This window comes from Thermobia domestica, chromosome 18 (genome assembly GCF_964235325.1).
Source record: "Thermobia domestica chromosome 18, izTheDome1.hap1.1, whole genome shotgun sequence".
In the NCBI taxonomy this organism is placed as follows: Eukaryota; Metazoa; Arthropoda; class Insecta; order Zygentoma; family Lepismatidae; genus Thermobia; species Thermobia domestica.
The window spans coordinates 171,958,480-171,973,538 of NC_137471.1; the positions used below are offsets into that span (position 1 = coordinate 171,958,480).

At 35.3% G+C, this 15,059-nt stretch overlaps 1 protein-coding gene across 1 annotated transcript; it reads right to left on the minus strand.

Moving 5' to 3' along the window:
* Nucleotides 1-576: 576 nt before the first annotated feature.
* Nucleotides 577-13,788, minus strand: LOC145675779 (uncharacterized). The gene is given in 2 exon segments (XM_081746473.1): nucleotides 577-4,235; nucleotides 12,993-13,788. Coding segments are annotated over 2 exon segments (1,662 nt in total). The 5' UTR covers nucleotides 13,358-13,788; the 3' UTR covers nucleotides 577-2,938.
* Between the last annotated feature and the right edge of the window lie 1,271 nt (nucleotides 13,789-15,059).

Below are 15,059 nucleotides of genomic sequence, written 5' to 3' on the forward strand. Positions count from 1 at the left end.
TTAGAACTGCACCATTGGTTCGTATGCATCTAAGAAAAATCTGTGTTTAGTGCTGATCTCAAGTATGCCCAATGACGTCAAATTAGATGAGAGTACCAGAGATAACAGAAAGCCAGATATCGTCACATTTTACAACGATACTAAAGGTGGGGTGTACATAGTAGACCAGATACCTACTGAATATGACGAAGAAAGAAGTACTACACGATGGGAAATAACGTGATTTTATCACTTCTAAAATGTAGAACCGACTAATAGTAATGTTATACATCCAGCGAACACAGCAAGTTTTTCGGATTGACTCTAGAAGATGCTTCTGTAGCTCCTCATGTAGGAAAGCGAGGACGATGTTACATGTATAAACACAGTAAGGCCAGATATCTTGCCAAAAGTGCTGTAAGTGGTTTTGCCTAAGTCACGCAAAAATGATGTGTGGAGACTGCTGCAGAATTGAAACGTGAATATACCGCTATTAGGAGAAATCCTGGTTTACTTCTTTCTAGTTAATAAATATTTTATTTTCAGTACCGGTATTTAAGCAATAAAATAGTCACATAATTATCGAACTTAATTTTAACAAGAAAGGTATTGCCTCAATAAAAATGTACAGTTTCGCTTAAAGCGCATCCACTGTCTGGTGTTTGTATTTAATAATGTAAATATAATACAAATTTAAATCCTAGTTCACATCTTATCAGACAAAAATGTTCCTGGGTCAATGAGGCAAAATGTTACCATTCATAAATTTTTTTTTCACCTTACCACTATACGGTTAGAAACAATGAATCTCACGAGGGTAAAATGTACTGGCAGAGCGTAAATATTAGGGAAAAGGAGTATGCTGATAGCGATTTGGTGTGGGGTCTAAAGTGAGGTAGTATATATTGCATGAATAAAGGGTGCTGAGTTTGGAAGCGTTTGTTGATATACGAGAGATTTACTTTTTCGATATATTACTGTAATATGGACAAGTTATGCATTGGTATAGCTCCAGAGTGGGACTAGGTAATCGGACAATGAAAGGTATGTGGAGAACTTTTGGTTAGAAGGTCAACAGTTTTTTTTATAGATTTTGAATAATGAAGCTATCCACACTGTAAATCTGTATGTTAAGTTTGGCAGTAAGAAATCTTTGTATATACTTAGGATCGTGTATGCATAAAATACAAAAAGACGGCATCAAACCGCAGAAAAGTTAAAGTTCGAGCTACTGCTTCGCGAAAAATATTTGAGCTATCTCTATGCTTTATCATTTCCATTGTGAACCCAGTAGTAAGGCAACGGCTAGAGTCTGCGTTTGACAGTTGGAGATGCAGTGAAATATCGTTATCATTTATTGGTAGAGAACACTCGATTAAAATAATTTACAATGTTCAACTCAGGTGGCAAGAAAAGAGTGAGAGTGACTTGGACAACGTGATCCCACGCTAGAGAAGTGTGCCAAATCAGATGTTTTATATTCTGCTACAGTCAGATGTACAGTAGAATGCTGCTCAAAAGTGCAGTGAACAGAAAACCACCTTTAAACTATACTACAAAAATGTACAAAGTGTTACAAAGAATTTTACAGACTCTGCCGTAAATATATCTGTTTAATATTGAGCAAAACATGTCTGAAAATATCGATAAGGAACAGTGGAGAAATAAGACCGCAAGACCATAAAGGCGGATTGTTTGTAGTATTAAAATTAATGGGGCAGCAGACCACAGAATGATCTCGTATGTGAGTGTGAAACTATTTGAGCAGAGGTGTGTCCAAAAACAATCTTCGTCGGGTGTTTCTGCAGACCATATAGGAACAGTGCTCAAAGTTTACTTGAAAGATGCCACGAATCATTTCCAGATGTTGTCAGAAGGTGACAAAGTTGCTCATTTTGGTGACTATAACTTGAGCTTAGATAGGGATCTACAATAAACATGGGATAACGTCAGACACAAATGACATCCGTTTGTCGACCATTCTACTCAAGCACTCAATTTGGAATAGTACAATTTTCATAGCACGAGTAAAAATAACAGCTTAGGTTATACCATCTCTATTCCTCCAACAGAATGCGACATCTCATATAAACTCTCCGCACGTGTGAGATTTTTGTCTTTTGTGGATTATGATTTAATTTGCAATATGTGAACCTTGAGTAAATGCCTTGCTAAGCTCTTTGCATCTCTTTGGTGACTGACTTGTGTTCAACTGCATTTCAAGTTTTGAGCGTAGACTATATCGTCTTCCACACCTTCCACGCGTGACGTTTTGATCCTGTGTGGTTCAGCACGTATGAACGTAGAATAAATTATAATCCAGGATTTTTGCAAGGTGAGATTTTGCTACTGTGTGTATTCACATATGTGTAGCCAATTTTGAACGTAGATTAAATGCCTTACCACACTCTTTACATGTATGATGTTTTACTTTTAAGTGCATTAACATGTCTCTAGCCAAACTTCAACGTATATCAAATTAGATACCACACTCAGGGCATATTAATGCATATTCTAATGGCTATTAACATGTGTAGCCAGAGTTGAAATTCGATTAAACTTCTAACCAAACTCTTAGCATACGTGACCTTTTTTCCTGTATGGATTAGCATGTGTGTAACGAAACTTAAACGATATTTAAATTCGCCATCACACTCGTAGATTGTGTGATATTCTGTTCCTCTGAGAATTAACATGTGTGTAGCCAAACTTGAAGGTTGAATTAATTTTTCACCACACTGTTGGCACGTGTTTGGATTAACATTTTTGCAACCAAACTGGAACCTCGATTAAATGCCTAACCACACTCTTGGCATGTATAATTTTTTCCTGTGTAAATTAAATAAATGTAGCCACACTTGAACGTAGTATAAATCCTTTACCACAAGCTCGGCACGTGTAAGTATCTTCTGTGTTAACTAACATGTGTGCACCTAAACTTGAACAAAGACAAAGTGCCTTACCTCACTCTTGGAAGGTGTGATGTTTTTCTCGCGTCAGGTTGTTCTCCTGTGTGTATTAACATGTGTTTAGCCAAATGTGAACGTTGAGTAAATGCCTTACCACACTCCTGGCACATGTGACTTCTTTCTCCTGTGTGGATTAACATGTGTCTAGCCAAATCTGAACGACGAGTAAATGCCTTACCACACTCCTGGCACATGTGACTTCTTTCTCCTGTGTGGATTAATGTGTGTCTAGCCATATGTGAACGACGAGTAAATGCCTTACCACACTCTTGGCAAGCATGAGGTTTTTCTCTTGTGTGGATTAACATGTGTGTAGCCAAATGTGAACGACGAGTAAATGCCCTACAACACTCTTGGCAAGTGTAAGGTTTTTCTCCTGTGTGGATTAACATGTGTCTAGCCAAATGCGAACGACGAGTAAATGCCTTACCACACTCTTGGCAAGTGTGAGTTCTTTCTCCTTTGTGGATTAACATGTGTTCAGCCAATTGTGAACGTCGAATAAATGCCTTACCACACTCTTGGCAAGCGTGAGGTTTTTCTCCTGTGTGGATTAACATGTGTGTAGCCAATTGTGAACGACGAGTAAATGCCTTACCACACTCTTGACAAGAGTGAGTTCTTTCTCCTGTGTGGATTAACATGTGTTCAGCCAATTGTGAACGTCGAATAAATGCCTTACCACACTCTTGGCAAGTGTGAGGTTTTTCTCCTGTGTGGATTAACATGTGTTCAGCCAATTGTGAACGTTCAATAAATGCCTTACCACACTCTTGGCATGTGTGAGTTCTTTCTCCTGTGTGGATTAACATGTGTCTAGCCAAATGTCAACGACGAGTAAATGCCCTACCACACTCATTGCACGTTTGAGATTTTTCTCCTGTGTGGATTAACATGTCTCTAGCCAAATTTGAACTTTGAGTAAATGCCTTACCACACTCTTGGCACGTGTGAGGCTTTTCTCCTGTGTGAATTAACATGTGTGTAGCCAAACTTGAACATACTCTAAATTCCTTGCCACATACTCCACATATGTGAGATTTTTCACCTGAATGCATAAACTCACCACTTGACATAGTTGAACGTTGATTAAAGCGTTTATCACTATTATGGTACGTACGACGCTTTTCACTTTCCTGCGTCACCATATTTGTTGTCAAACGTGATCGACGAAATCCTTTGCCAAACTGCGTCGAAGTATCAGATTCCTCATAAGAATGAAAGATGGGTTTATTCAATGTAGTAAACATATTCCCTTCTCCGTGGAAATCAAAGATGTTATCGCGCCTGTAACAAATTCAACAAACAGTGAAATGTAAATGGAGATAATGATTAAGTAGCAAGTAAACATGTAATCATTCGCTACATTTCATGATAAAGTTACGCTATATTACATGTTTTATTACATTAAATATTGTGGAAATATGAAACGGAGTACCATATCACTATTGTCTCAAAATAAGTTGCTGTAGTTTGTTTCACTATATCAAATTAAACTATCATTTATATCGTGGCGGACATAAGTCTATGACCAGGTATTGTCGGCTGCCTTCACACAAATGCACAGCATGAGAATTAAATCTGTCTTATCTGTAGTTTCGTGTGGAGAAAAAAACAACTTGCGATCCAAAGGTTTAAGAACAACTCAACGTATTAATAGACACTGTACGGAAGATCATTCACTTATGTCATCATAAAAGGAACACGAAAGGCGTTTTGAAACCAATTAAAAAATTACATACAACTTTCCAAGCTGAGGCAGAGAAATTTAAAGTAACAAGACTAAAGACGAATCATTTACAGCGTTGTGATCGTGGTTCAGTGGTCTAGTAGCTTGACCAGTTATCTCGAAGATCTTCGATCGAATACACGTCAAGCATTTTTTTCTTACTCTAGGAATTTTGATGGAAATAGAACGGCGATAACACACGCTTCATTACATTCAAATATTTGAATACTCGTTTGTTTCAGCACTTGAAATATCAAGTTTTCAGGAGTAATACTAATAATAATAACATTTATCTCGAAGAATATTTAAAAATTAAAAACTTATTATCGCTCAGGTCGTACCATTACAAGCAGAAACGTGATATTAGGCAAAAAAAAAAAAAAAAAAAATTAGTTTTGTGTAATGTTGCCCATGAAAAGACGAATTTCTCATCTCGATTCTAAATCAAACCAAACAAGATCGGGATGAAACATTTTCATTCGAGACGGGACATGGTTAACTCACACTATAGTCATGCTTTGGAGATGAGAATCGAGACGAGACCAAAACTATCGTAAACATTTCTGAAACTTATCTCGATTCTAGAAATAGTGTAAGCAACAATTGCTCTGTAGACAGAATCTTATTCATCATTTTGTTAGTTTGTATTTCAGAGCTCACTGAATTATGATCTGTGTATCTATTTTTGTAGCAAAGCTTTTTTAATTACATCTGCAAACTTCACAAGTTACTTTATTACAAGCTTTAGTTTTCAATTATATTCAGTTCTTTTTTTTTACAGTTTTTTTCCTGAAAACGTACAGTAGAATATATTCTACACGAAATATTAATGGAAATCTTTCGTTTAAATTTGAGTAGCTGTAGAGGTGTCTCATGATGGTACGTAACCCCTTTCCCGAAACCCCTTCGACATCTTCTGTAGCTTAGCCAGCATAACCATTACTTAAAAACAAATGTAATTACGGCTCTTGTGAGTTCAGAATCCCTACTTTCTACACGAAAATTATATCGAAACTTTCCGTTATAACATGTACCTTTCCTTTATAACATTTAGGTCGTTGTAGGGAAACTTACCGTTTTAACATGTAGCTAGTTGTAGGGACGTATCGAGAAAGTATGTGCTGTTGCTCCTGACACTTCTCTCCAATCCCGACTATTTTGTAACTTATGCCTTACGCTACGGGGTATTTTACAGGCTTTAATACAATGTGTCCTCATACGGAATTTGTTACCTATACTATTATTATTATTATGACTATTACTGAATATTTGAGATCTCAATATTACGTCCCCCTACCGTAGCAAAGCTGGGATAAATGCAATAAACAAGTGACAAATCTTGGGAAATAGACGAAAATCAATGTGAAGGTTACGATTATATTTACAAGAATCTAACAACTACCAAAAAAAACGATTTCAAGCACATGGCGACCGTTTTCCGGATTAAATTATAGCAATCTTCCCACAACTGCTTTTACAATACCATTAGTTATACAGATAACGTGTTGAGTTTTGAATCTGATTAGCCTAGTGTCGACAGTCAATTTCCATCAGATCTTCGGCGAACACAATTAATTAAAAATAAAGCAGAGTGACAGATAAAAACAAGAAATGAGTAATGTAGATTTTTCATGTAAGTTAAGGAAATATGTTTTGACCTTGAGGGCAACAGAGAGATTAATGTAGCTCATAAAAATTTTTCTTGTTGATTTTTAATTCTATGTAGATGTGAGTGGATAGCAAACAGCTGATTGGGTATACACACATACATGTTTTACACTATGCACCTTTATGTGCATTTATGAATAACAGTAAATGTTTTAATACTAATACACACTGAGCAACGCTATTTGATAATATGTAAAAAGAAAACAGTATCACGTGACAGTTTCAACACATTAACTGTGCAAACAAACAGAGAACATACAGAGAATGTTTCGGAAAGCAGGAATTAGGACGTACAGGAAAAGAAGACGCAGAATAATTGAACTAGTCAGAAGAAAAAAGAGAAAAGCAATAGGGAACAAAGATCAAGGGGGAGTAATATATAAAGTAGGATGCGAGGAGTGTAACAAAATTTACATAGGAGAAACAAAAAAAATGCAAAAAAAGGATTAAACAGCACCAGGATGATGTAAGATTGAAAATGGACAACAATGCGATATACAAGCATCAGAAAGAAACAAACCACAGGATAGGGTGGGAAGGAGCACAGGTCATAAAAGTAGAGAACAGGACTTTGGTGAGAAAATAGAAGGAAGCCAGAGAGATTATGAAAGCAGGAGGCAAGGTGATAACTGGAATGCAGGATTCTCGATAAATAAGGAGTGAGAGAAGATTCTGCTTAAAGAAGAAGGAATAAAAAGGAAGAAGAAAGAAAAAGAAACAAAATAACAGGAAAATAAGGATAATTAGAGGATAGGACGCATCCAGCGGAAAAAAGTAAAACTTTAATTAGACACGTGTGCAGCTAAAAAGTGAAAGTGAAAACCAGACAAGTGTTACTTTTTAAAGAAGGGGCGGAACCTAATAAAAATTGATCTCCGTACAATATATATAAGTGATGACCAACTCCTAGCACCCGGAAGGAGTGGAAGTCTGATGAAGACACAGTTATTGTGTACAAACTGTCACGTGATACTGTTTTTCAAATATTATCACATGGCCTTGCTGAGTGTGGTATTGTGTATTAGTACAAAATGGAATCAAGGACTGATAGAATAGTTATAGAAAATATTTTATATATGGTTCTAGTTTATATCTGTGTTAATTTTATATTGAAGCACTTCGCAAAGTGAAACCTGAGTTGTGAAAAGAAGGATTGGTTGGTAATGGTCGTAATATCAAAATTCATAGTGTTTCATGTTTTAAGTGCATGTTTCTTATTTTCGTATTAAACTCAGACATTTATATTTTTGTACTTTGAATTAGTTGCTCGTAATTCAAATCAATATGGAGGCTAGTGTTTTAGAACAATTTCAAGCAATGTTGACAGAGGAATTAGAGAAACAATTAGAAACCATTGCTCAAAAATGGTAATGAATATTGGATGTCTAGGACAAAAAATACATGAATCAGTAGGTGAACTTCAAACCCTGTAACAGAAACGATTTGGGAGCATATGAAAGAGCGAATTGAATGCGAAAGCAGACAGCTTACTTAATGATATCAAAGTAGCCAATAACTCCTTAACTGAAGTACGCTCTGAATTAGTTAACGCGGCCAATCATGTTGATTCAGTAGCTGCTGAGTTTAAAAATAGTGTAGCGGAATGAAAGAGAGGTCTCACTGTGTTCTATGAATACATGCGAACGGCACAGTTTGAGTGTAGGCAAACCAACAAATTAAAAGAGTGGAAGGCGAAAAGAAACCGTAAATACTCTTGAATTCAAGGCGGACCAAGTTGGGAAAGATATGTGCTAAATAAACCAGAAAGTCGATTACAGTCAGGAAAGGGAAATATGCAGTGTATAGATAGCTAAAAAGAAGAATCGTTACGCGTACCTCTGGACAATTGTTTCTAATGTAATTGTTTTGCCGGAAAGGAATACCGATGTTTCACACATGATAAGCGGTAGCGTTCAGGTTGCGCGTATCCGCCCTCTCGAAAAAGCCAGGGAAGACTAGAGAGTTCAATTGATGATTTTGTGTGATAACGAAGTTACAGTGTTGTCGGTTTTGTGTCGCAGCAAATGGTTTTGCGCGACTTAACAAATTCAAATTTGTCTTTGTAACAGTGTATGTCTAAGGTAAGTTGCATTTTAGTGCTGCAAATCTATTCCGACTTTATCAGCTTTGAGTATTGTAGAAGGAAACGACTTCAAATTCACAATAGACCCGCCAAGCGAATTGTGTTTTACGTAGTGAAGGTCTCGTATATAAAATATCGGTCGGAAATGTTTACCGTAAAGAAGCGTAAAAGTAACACTTCCAATAAAGCACACGTAGTCGAAAGTATATTTCCGTTATAGAACCGAAATGTAACAGCAAGGTTAAGAAGAAAATAAGATGGCCAATGATACCCAGTTGAGTTTTCGTAATACATTATTAACGTAAACTCGATTTCTAGGAGCATAATCAGTAGAATTAAAATGAGCAGACGTGATCATATCAGTACATCAGATGCAACATTTATTAATTTTCAGTTGCCGAAATGTTTGAATTTTCAAACTAGTACTTCACTTTTCCGAAATTGTAAAGAGCGAAAATTTAAGTGTAGTGCTACTCAAAATGTAGACAAGTTGATTGCTCATGATGAAAACAATGTTCGTCGACCTCCACGTACAGCGTATTCTGAGCACGCACAACCACACATTAGGCGTGCAGTAAGAAATAAGTTGAGAATAAAAGGAAAGAGCCTTGGTAAGCGTAATTCGGAACGCACTAAACTCGGTCAAAGACGAACTACATGCAAATTAAAGTCGAGCTGTAGGCGAGGTTATTTCGTGTCAAACATGCGGAAGAAGTATATATGGACTCCGAAGAGCACTAAAAAGCTTAAGCGAAAACACGTACGAACATTGTATAGTAAACTACATGGCAAAATATAGTAATAGTAAGAGCAAACCTAAAAAGAAATTTATGACAGGTATCGCAATGCAGCGTAAATCCAAACGTCGTAAAGGAAGGTGTGTTATTACGTGGAAGTTTAGTAAATACGCTGTAAAAAAGGAGAAAAGTACCGAAATTAAACAAACTAACTGGAAAAGTACACGTAACCGTGCTAAATTACAGCTCACAAGCGTAACCGGCACAGATGGAAAATTAAAATCTTGGCACAAAAAAAGCGTGAACTTCACCCGAACTCGGGCTAAACCCCGGAAGAGATGAGAAATCAGAAATACCGAATTTGAACTTTTAAACTTTTAGATTATGAAAAAAGGATTATTGTTTATTTCCCCGAATTTCGAAGGTTACTTTTCGGAATCAAAGTGTGTGCCCACCGCCACTGACGCACCAGTCCAAGAAACCATCAAAATCGCTCTACAACCAGGTACGTTTACTTAGATGTCATGTTTTATGGTTTCCTTACAGCTTTTGGAGATGAAAGATGAATGTGGAAAGGAGAGGAAAGACAGCATTGAAAATTTTAAACAGGTAATTGATTTAGAACGCGATTTCGGACTTTGAAATTGTAATAATACCGCACCAGTTTTGAAAAGTATGGCTGTCCCGTTTTGGATGCGGACCTTCAGTATCGAATTCTTATTAGGATGTTTAAGTTTTGTATTTTTTTTTCAGGTCTTTCCAGTTTTGGGAACCATACTTCATCATAAAATTTTATTATCAAATTTTGCTTGAGTTTTTAATCATTCTCCTTTATGCTTATATTAACATTAACTGTCCCCATACAATCAAGCATTTAGAGACATGTTAGGCAATTAGAGATAATTACGAACATAATTAGAGAAGTACTAGTAATACCTACAATTAATCATAAAGTTAAAATTTTGGATAATTAAAAAAATGTGCTCTTCAGATAGTGATTTTTTTCAACTGATGTTGTGATTGTATAATGAGAAAATATGCGAAATTTGTAATGTAAGATTAAGTGGCCGTCAAAATACTGTAAGTTAAATACAATTTAGTATAATATTGAAAGTAATTGACAATAACCTTGAATTTGATAAAGTTGCTCGATGAGTTGTTCGTCGTTCGATATATATATGCAGTTTACTATGAAAAGTCAATGTCCATTCAATGTGACTAATGATAACTGAAGTTAATTGACTTCAGAGAAAGCGATATTATAAGTTAAGAAGAGTTGAAGGTTAAAATATAGTTCATCCCCTAGGGACATCCCTACTTTCGTTATAAAATTAAAGTGATGAAACCAGTGCGACGCCTGATTGGGTCCCAGCTAATATGCAGATTCGGCAATTGACTAAAATTTCAAAATTTTGTTCTAACTTTTAGTGTTTGGCATAATTAGAGAAAAGTATAATAGTAATAAAATTGATGTTCGGATTTTAGATTTTGATATAATAATTGATTTTGATTTGGATTTATAGAAAATAATTAGGGTTTTGATTTGGATTTAAAGAAAGTAAATTAAATGTTATTCTTTTTGATGTTTGAAAAAAACTCTTGTATTCTTGTGCCGGGAATCATAAACCGATCTAAAGAAAAAGAAAAAGGGAAGCCCGTTTACGATTCCACGGTACCCTTTACTACGATAAACACCGGATACTATGATGTATCGATAGTACGGAGTGCCTACGTCAGTTAGACAGTATATGGTAAAATTAAGGTTTATGTTATGAGAACATATTAAGATTGCTACGTACGAGTAGGCCCTCGACAACAAAAATGTTTAATGAACAAGTTAATATTACTGTTATCTTGTGTTTCACTATTGTGACAAATGCTCTCGGATGTGACTTTATTCTCGATAAAGATAAGTGCAATTGCTAGTAAGTCACACATAAGTATTAGCTAGCGCTCTTTAAAAGGTTACATTTGTAAACCTACCAATTTTGTAGGTACGAGCGGGCCTGAAGTAATAAAATTGATTAAAAAATTGATGAATTGAAATGTGGGGCTGTAGCATTAAATCTCCTCCCAGGGTGTATTTCTTGTCGTCCTCTTCATTGTATTTATTTTCTTAAAATGCCTCCTCAAGGCCTGAATGTTGACAGCCCAATTGGGGTTCGGAAATTAACCCTGATTTGTCATGACTTGAATGCCGAAGGCATGCAACTACGGTGGCATGTAAGGTCTTAGGGTAGAAGCGATTCATTTGAATCGTCAGTGACCCTGCAGGTCTCAACTGTAAGAGATTGTCAGCACCGTTGGTTTTAGGATCCAATTCATTTATCTGTATTTTTTATGAATGGCTTACAACCTGTGTTGTCAACTAAATACGCACAGAATGGCGCTTCATAAAGCCTAACCGCCGTTTAACTAATTTATTTGTATTAAAGTATTCAAACGGTTATTAGTTACGTTGTATAATGCAAGTTACGTTGTATAATATAACGAAAATGACTTAACATTAACGGATATTCTTTTAAAATCTGGCGGTCCTTACAGTGACTGCTTTCCATACCAACACAACAACAAACTCTCCCTGTAACTAGAACTGATGCTGACCCCCAACATTAAGACCAAAATAAAGTTACATGTTCTATCGTAGGTGGTAGTTGAAACTTCGTGTATACAGTTCATGGTTTTACTGACGGAGGACTGTGAAACTCTCTTCATATTTTGTACGAAGTAATGCCCGATGTGCAAAGTAACCCCTTGTCAAGGTAGCTAGTAACCACTGTAAGCGAAATGAAGTATCAAAATTTAGTGTGGCAAATCATAACATGGAACTATGAAAATGTTTGGGAATGAAGGGATCCATATAATTAAGAAGTTACGTCCCTAATGTATTGTGTTACTTTGGAACACAAATATACAAGCAAAGAAAGCATTTCAGCATGTTACCTATAAAATACTTAGGAACGTACAAGAACACATTCAACACGTAAGACATCCTAAATACAGAATTTTGCGCTATCCTTGTTTACCCACATTCTGCGTAATGCCCTAATCTGCATAGCAATCTTATTTTTACCGGTCATCTAGCACATGCTGGTTAGCGTTGTTTTTACAATAATTTATATATTATGTACGTTCACCAAGCCTTTAAAGTGATCCCATATTGAGAAATGCAGGTCCATACCCTAAAAAAGATTCCTGGGAATGTAAAAAGTCGACTTCCTTGAAAAAATGAGTGCAGCTATGAATTGGACTGATGTATGGACCTCTACAAATAATGAACATCCATTGTTGGTTAAAATATTCTTTATCTTGTCTTTTACTTATGTCTTTCTAAGCCCACCGGAAAAATGAGGCTAGACCCATTTGGGCTAAATTCTAAATAAAATCACAAACGTCCATAGTTTATGTTCGAATACATTACAGGTTTACATTTGTAAAATTTTAGGATAATTACCATTCTCATTATTTGTTATTTTACATAAGTCTCTATATAAATAAAACAATATCGTCGAGCACCCATATTTTAAATATGTGAAACAATTAGTGAGAAATGTGTAACCAATAATAAAGAAATAATTATTTTATCAAGATATGAACTACATAAGAATTGTATGGATGGCATCTATCTTGTTATTATTTTTATTTGGTATGCAGCTTGTCTATGTGTCTCATGTCATTTCCAAATTGTAGGCTACTATCTTACGTTCATGATATCTCCCATACCTAAATATTTGTCGTGAAGTATTGCATTTAACCAACAAAATTTCCGAAGCATGTAACCGTATTATCAATCTGAGCCAATTAGTTAATGAAAAATTGAACATTACCTTTCTGGCCGAACTGAATTTAAACTTTTTGTTGTTAATTGTTGGGAGTCATTAGAATACGACGCGCAAGTCTCCTGAACCACAATTTTTCTTAGCGTTTCTATATTAGTTTCAAATGCAGGATCTTCTTCTAGTGCTAATTCTGGTTTCACCCTATCAACGTTTAGTTTCACATCCAAAGAGCACATAGCACTATCCTTGTCCACTGATACCTCTCCTTCCGTTGTAGATAATATTAACTCTTTGTTGTCATTCTTTAGTTCGTATGTCCACCCTCTCCCTTCGAGCGGATCATCATGAGGTAAGTCATAAGCAATTTCTTCTTTGCACATCAATTCCAACTTAACAGAGGCCTTACCAGCCATTGTGAATTGAAATATAATAAGAATTTAACACTGTTCTCATACTCCCCTTATATTTTACGTTGCCAGTGTTAATGAAATCATTTACAAGTACGTTCACAAAAGCAACTTTATATTTCCAAACTCTTCTTCTTCCTCTTATTCTTATTCATCGGCCACAATTGCTCTCTGGCAATTGATTGTTTGTTTGTAGTAAGCATCACAAAAGTTTTTAATAGTATCATTATCACTGTATTGAACAAGAATATCGGCAATTTAGAATGGTAATTAAACGTGTAAAATGTAAAGATTAGAATAGTTGAAAAATGATTAAAAAAAAAAGTAACAATATGTGTACAAAGTCATAAAACAGATAGAAAGTAGTAAGTATGATAAAGCGAAAATACGTGAAAAAAGAAGTGTCGCAATCGGGAAAAAGTCAAATTTCAGGTTCAGGTTCAGTTTCAAGGTATTTTCCTTCCTTCCCTTCGGAAGTTTGGTTCGGGAAAAAAATAAAAAAAGAGAAAGTAAGTACTGCTCCTTTTTCATTTAGAGTTTTCCATTTTCTTTTTCCACCAAAATTCAAGAAGTTCTTTGTTTTTTTTTATTTCTTTCTCACTTAGTTCCCTTGCATTTACATTAAAGCCTAGCCTCCAAGCAAATTTAACCAAATTTCCTTCCTTTTTCATTTCATCGATCCATTTCCATTTTCCCCTGATTTTTAGGGTTTCTTCACATTTTAACAATAAGTGTTCTAATGTTTCATCTTCTTTAAAACATAATTGACATTTTTCGTTCACTTCTTTAAATTTTTTTCAATCTTACCCCTGTTTCAAGGCTCCCTGACCTGGCTTTGAAAAGTAAAATGCTTCGCAAATCATTCTTCATATAACTTACTTTCTCATAACGCCTTTTATATGTGTATATTCCTTTCAAACTGCTCTTCTTGACACCTTCTTCATACCACTTTTCCTGCGCTTTCTCTTTAATTGTTTCTTCTGTGATTTTTTGGAGAGAAGTATCGTACAATAGGAAAAGGTCAGAATAAGGAGAGAATTTAGAACAGACAAAGAGGGCTGAAGGCCAAGTTCAACAGAACAAGAAGTAGAGAAAAGTGAGGAGTGTAAAGTGACTGGGAAAATGTGAAGAAAAAAGAAGGGAATGTATGAACGTGTAAAGGAAAGAAAAAGTGTGTAAGTTTAGTAAATATGTATAGAAAACCCCACACAACTCTCGTCATCACAGGACACACTAAGCACGATGCACTCGCCATAACGGCCACTCTACTCGATATTTCAAGGATACTCTCCCGGCAATTATAGACGGTACTTGCAATCAAATATACGATCAGGTTTTAATATGATACAGAATAATTGCTTATTAAAAAAATTAGTTCTTCTTCTTCTTCTTCACAAATATAAAGCCCGACCTGACATAGACCATTAGAAATTTATAATGTGTTTAAAGCCACTGTTGTTTACTTCTTGAAGGCAAGAGCTACCACTGACTTTATATATTATTATTATTATTATTATTATTAATAATAATAATAATAATAATAATAATAATAATAATAATAATAATAATAATAATAATATGCGTAACAATGAACGAAAAGTGGTTGGTGTTTTCTTTGCACTTTTGTTTTGATATCATTATTGTTTTCCACCGTAAATTAAATTGCACTAGTTATTTTTTTCGTTTATTGTATTTGTAAAATGTTAAC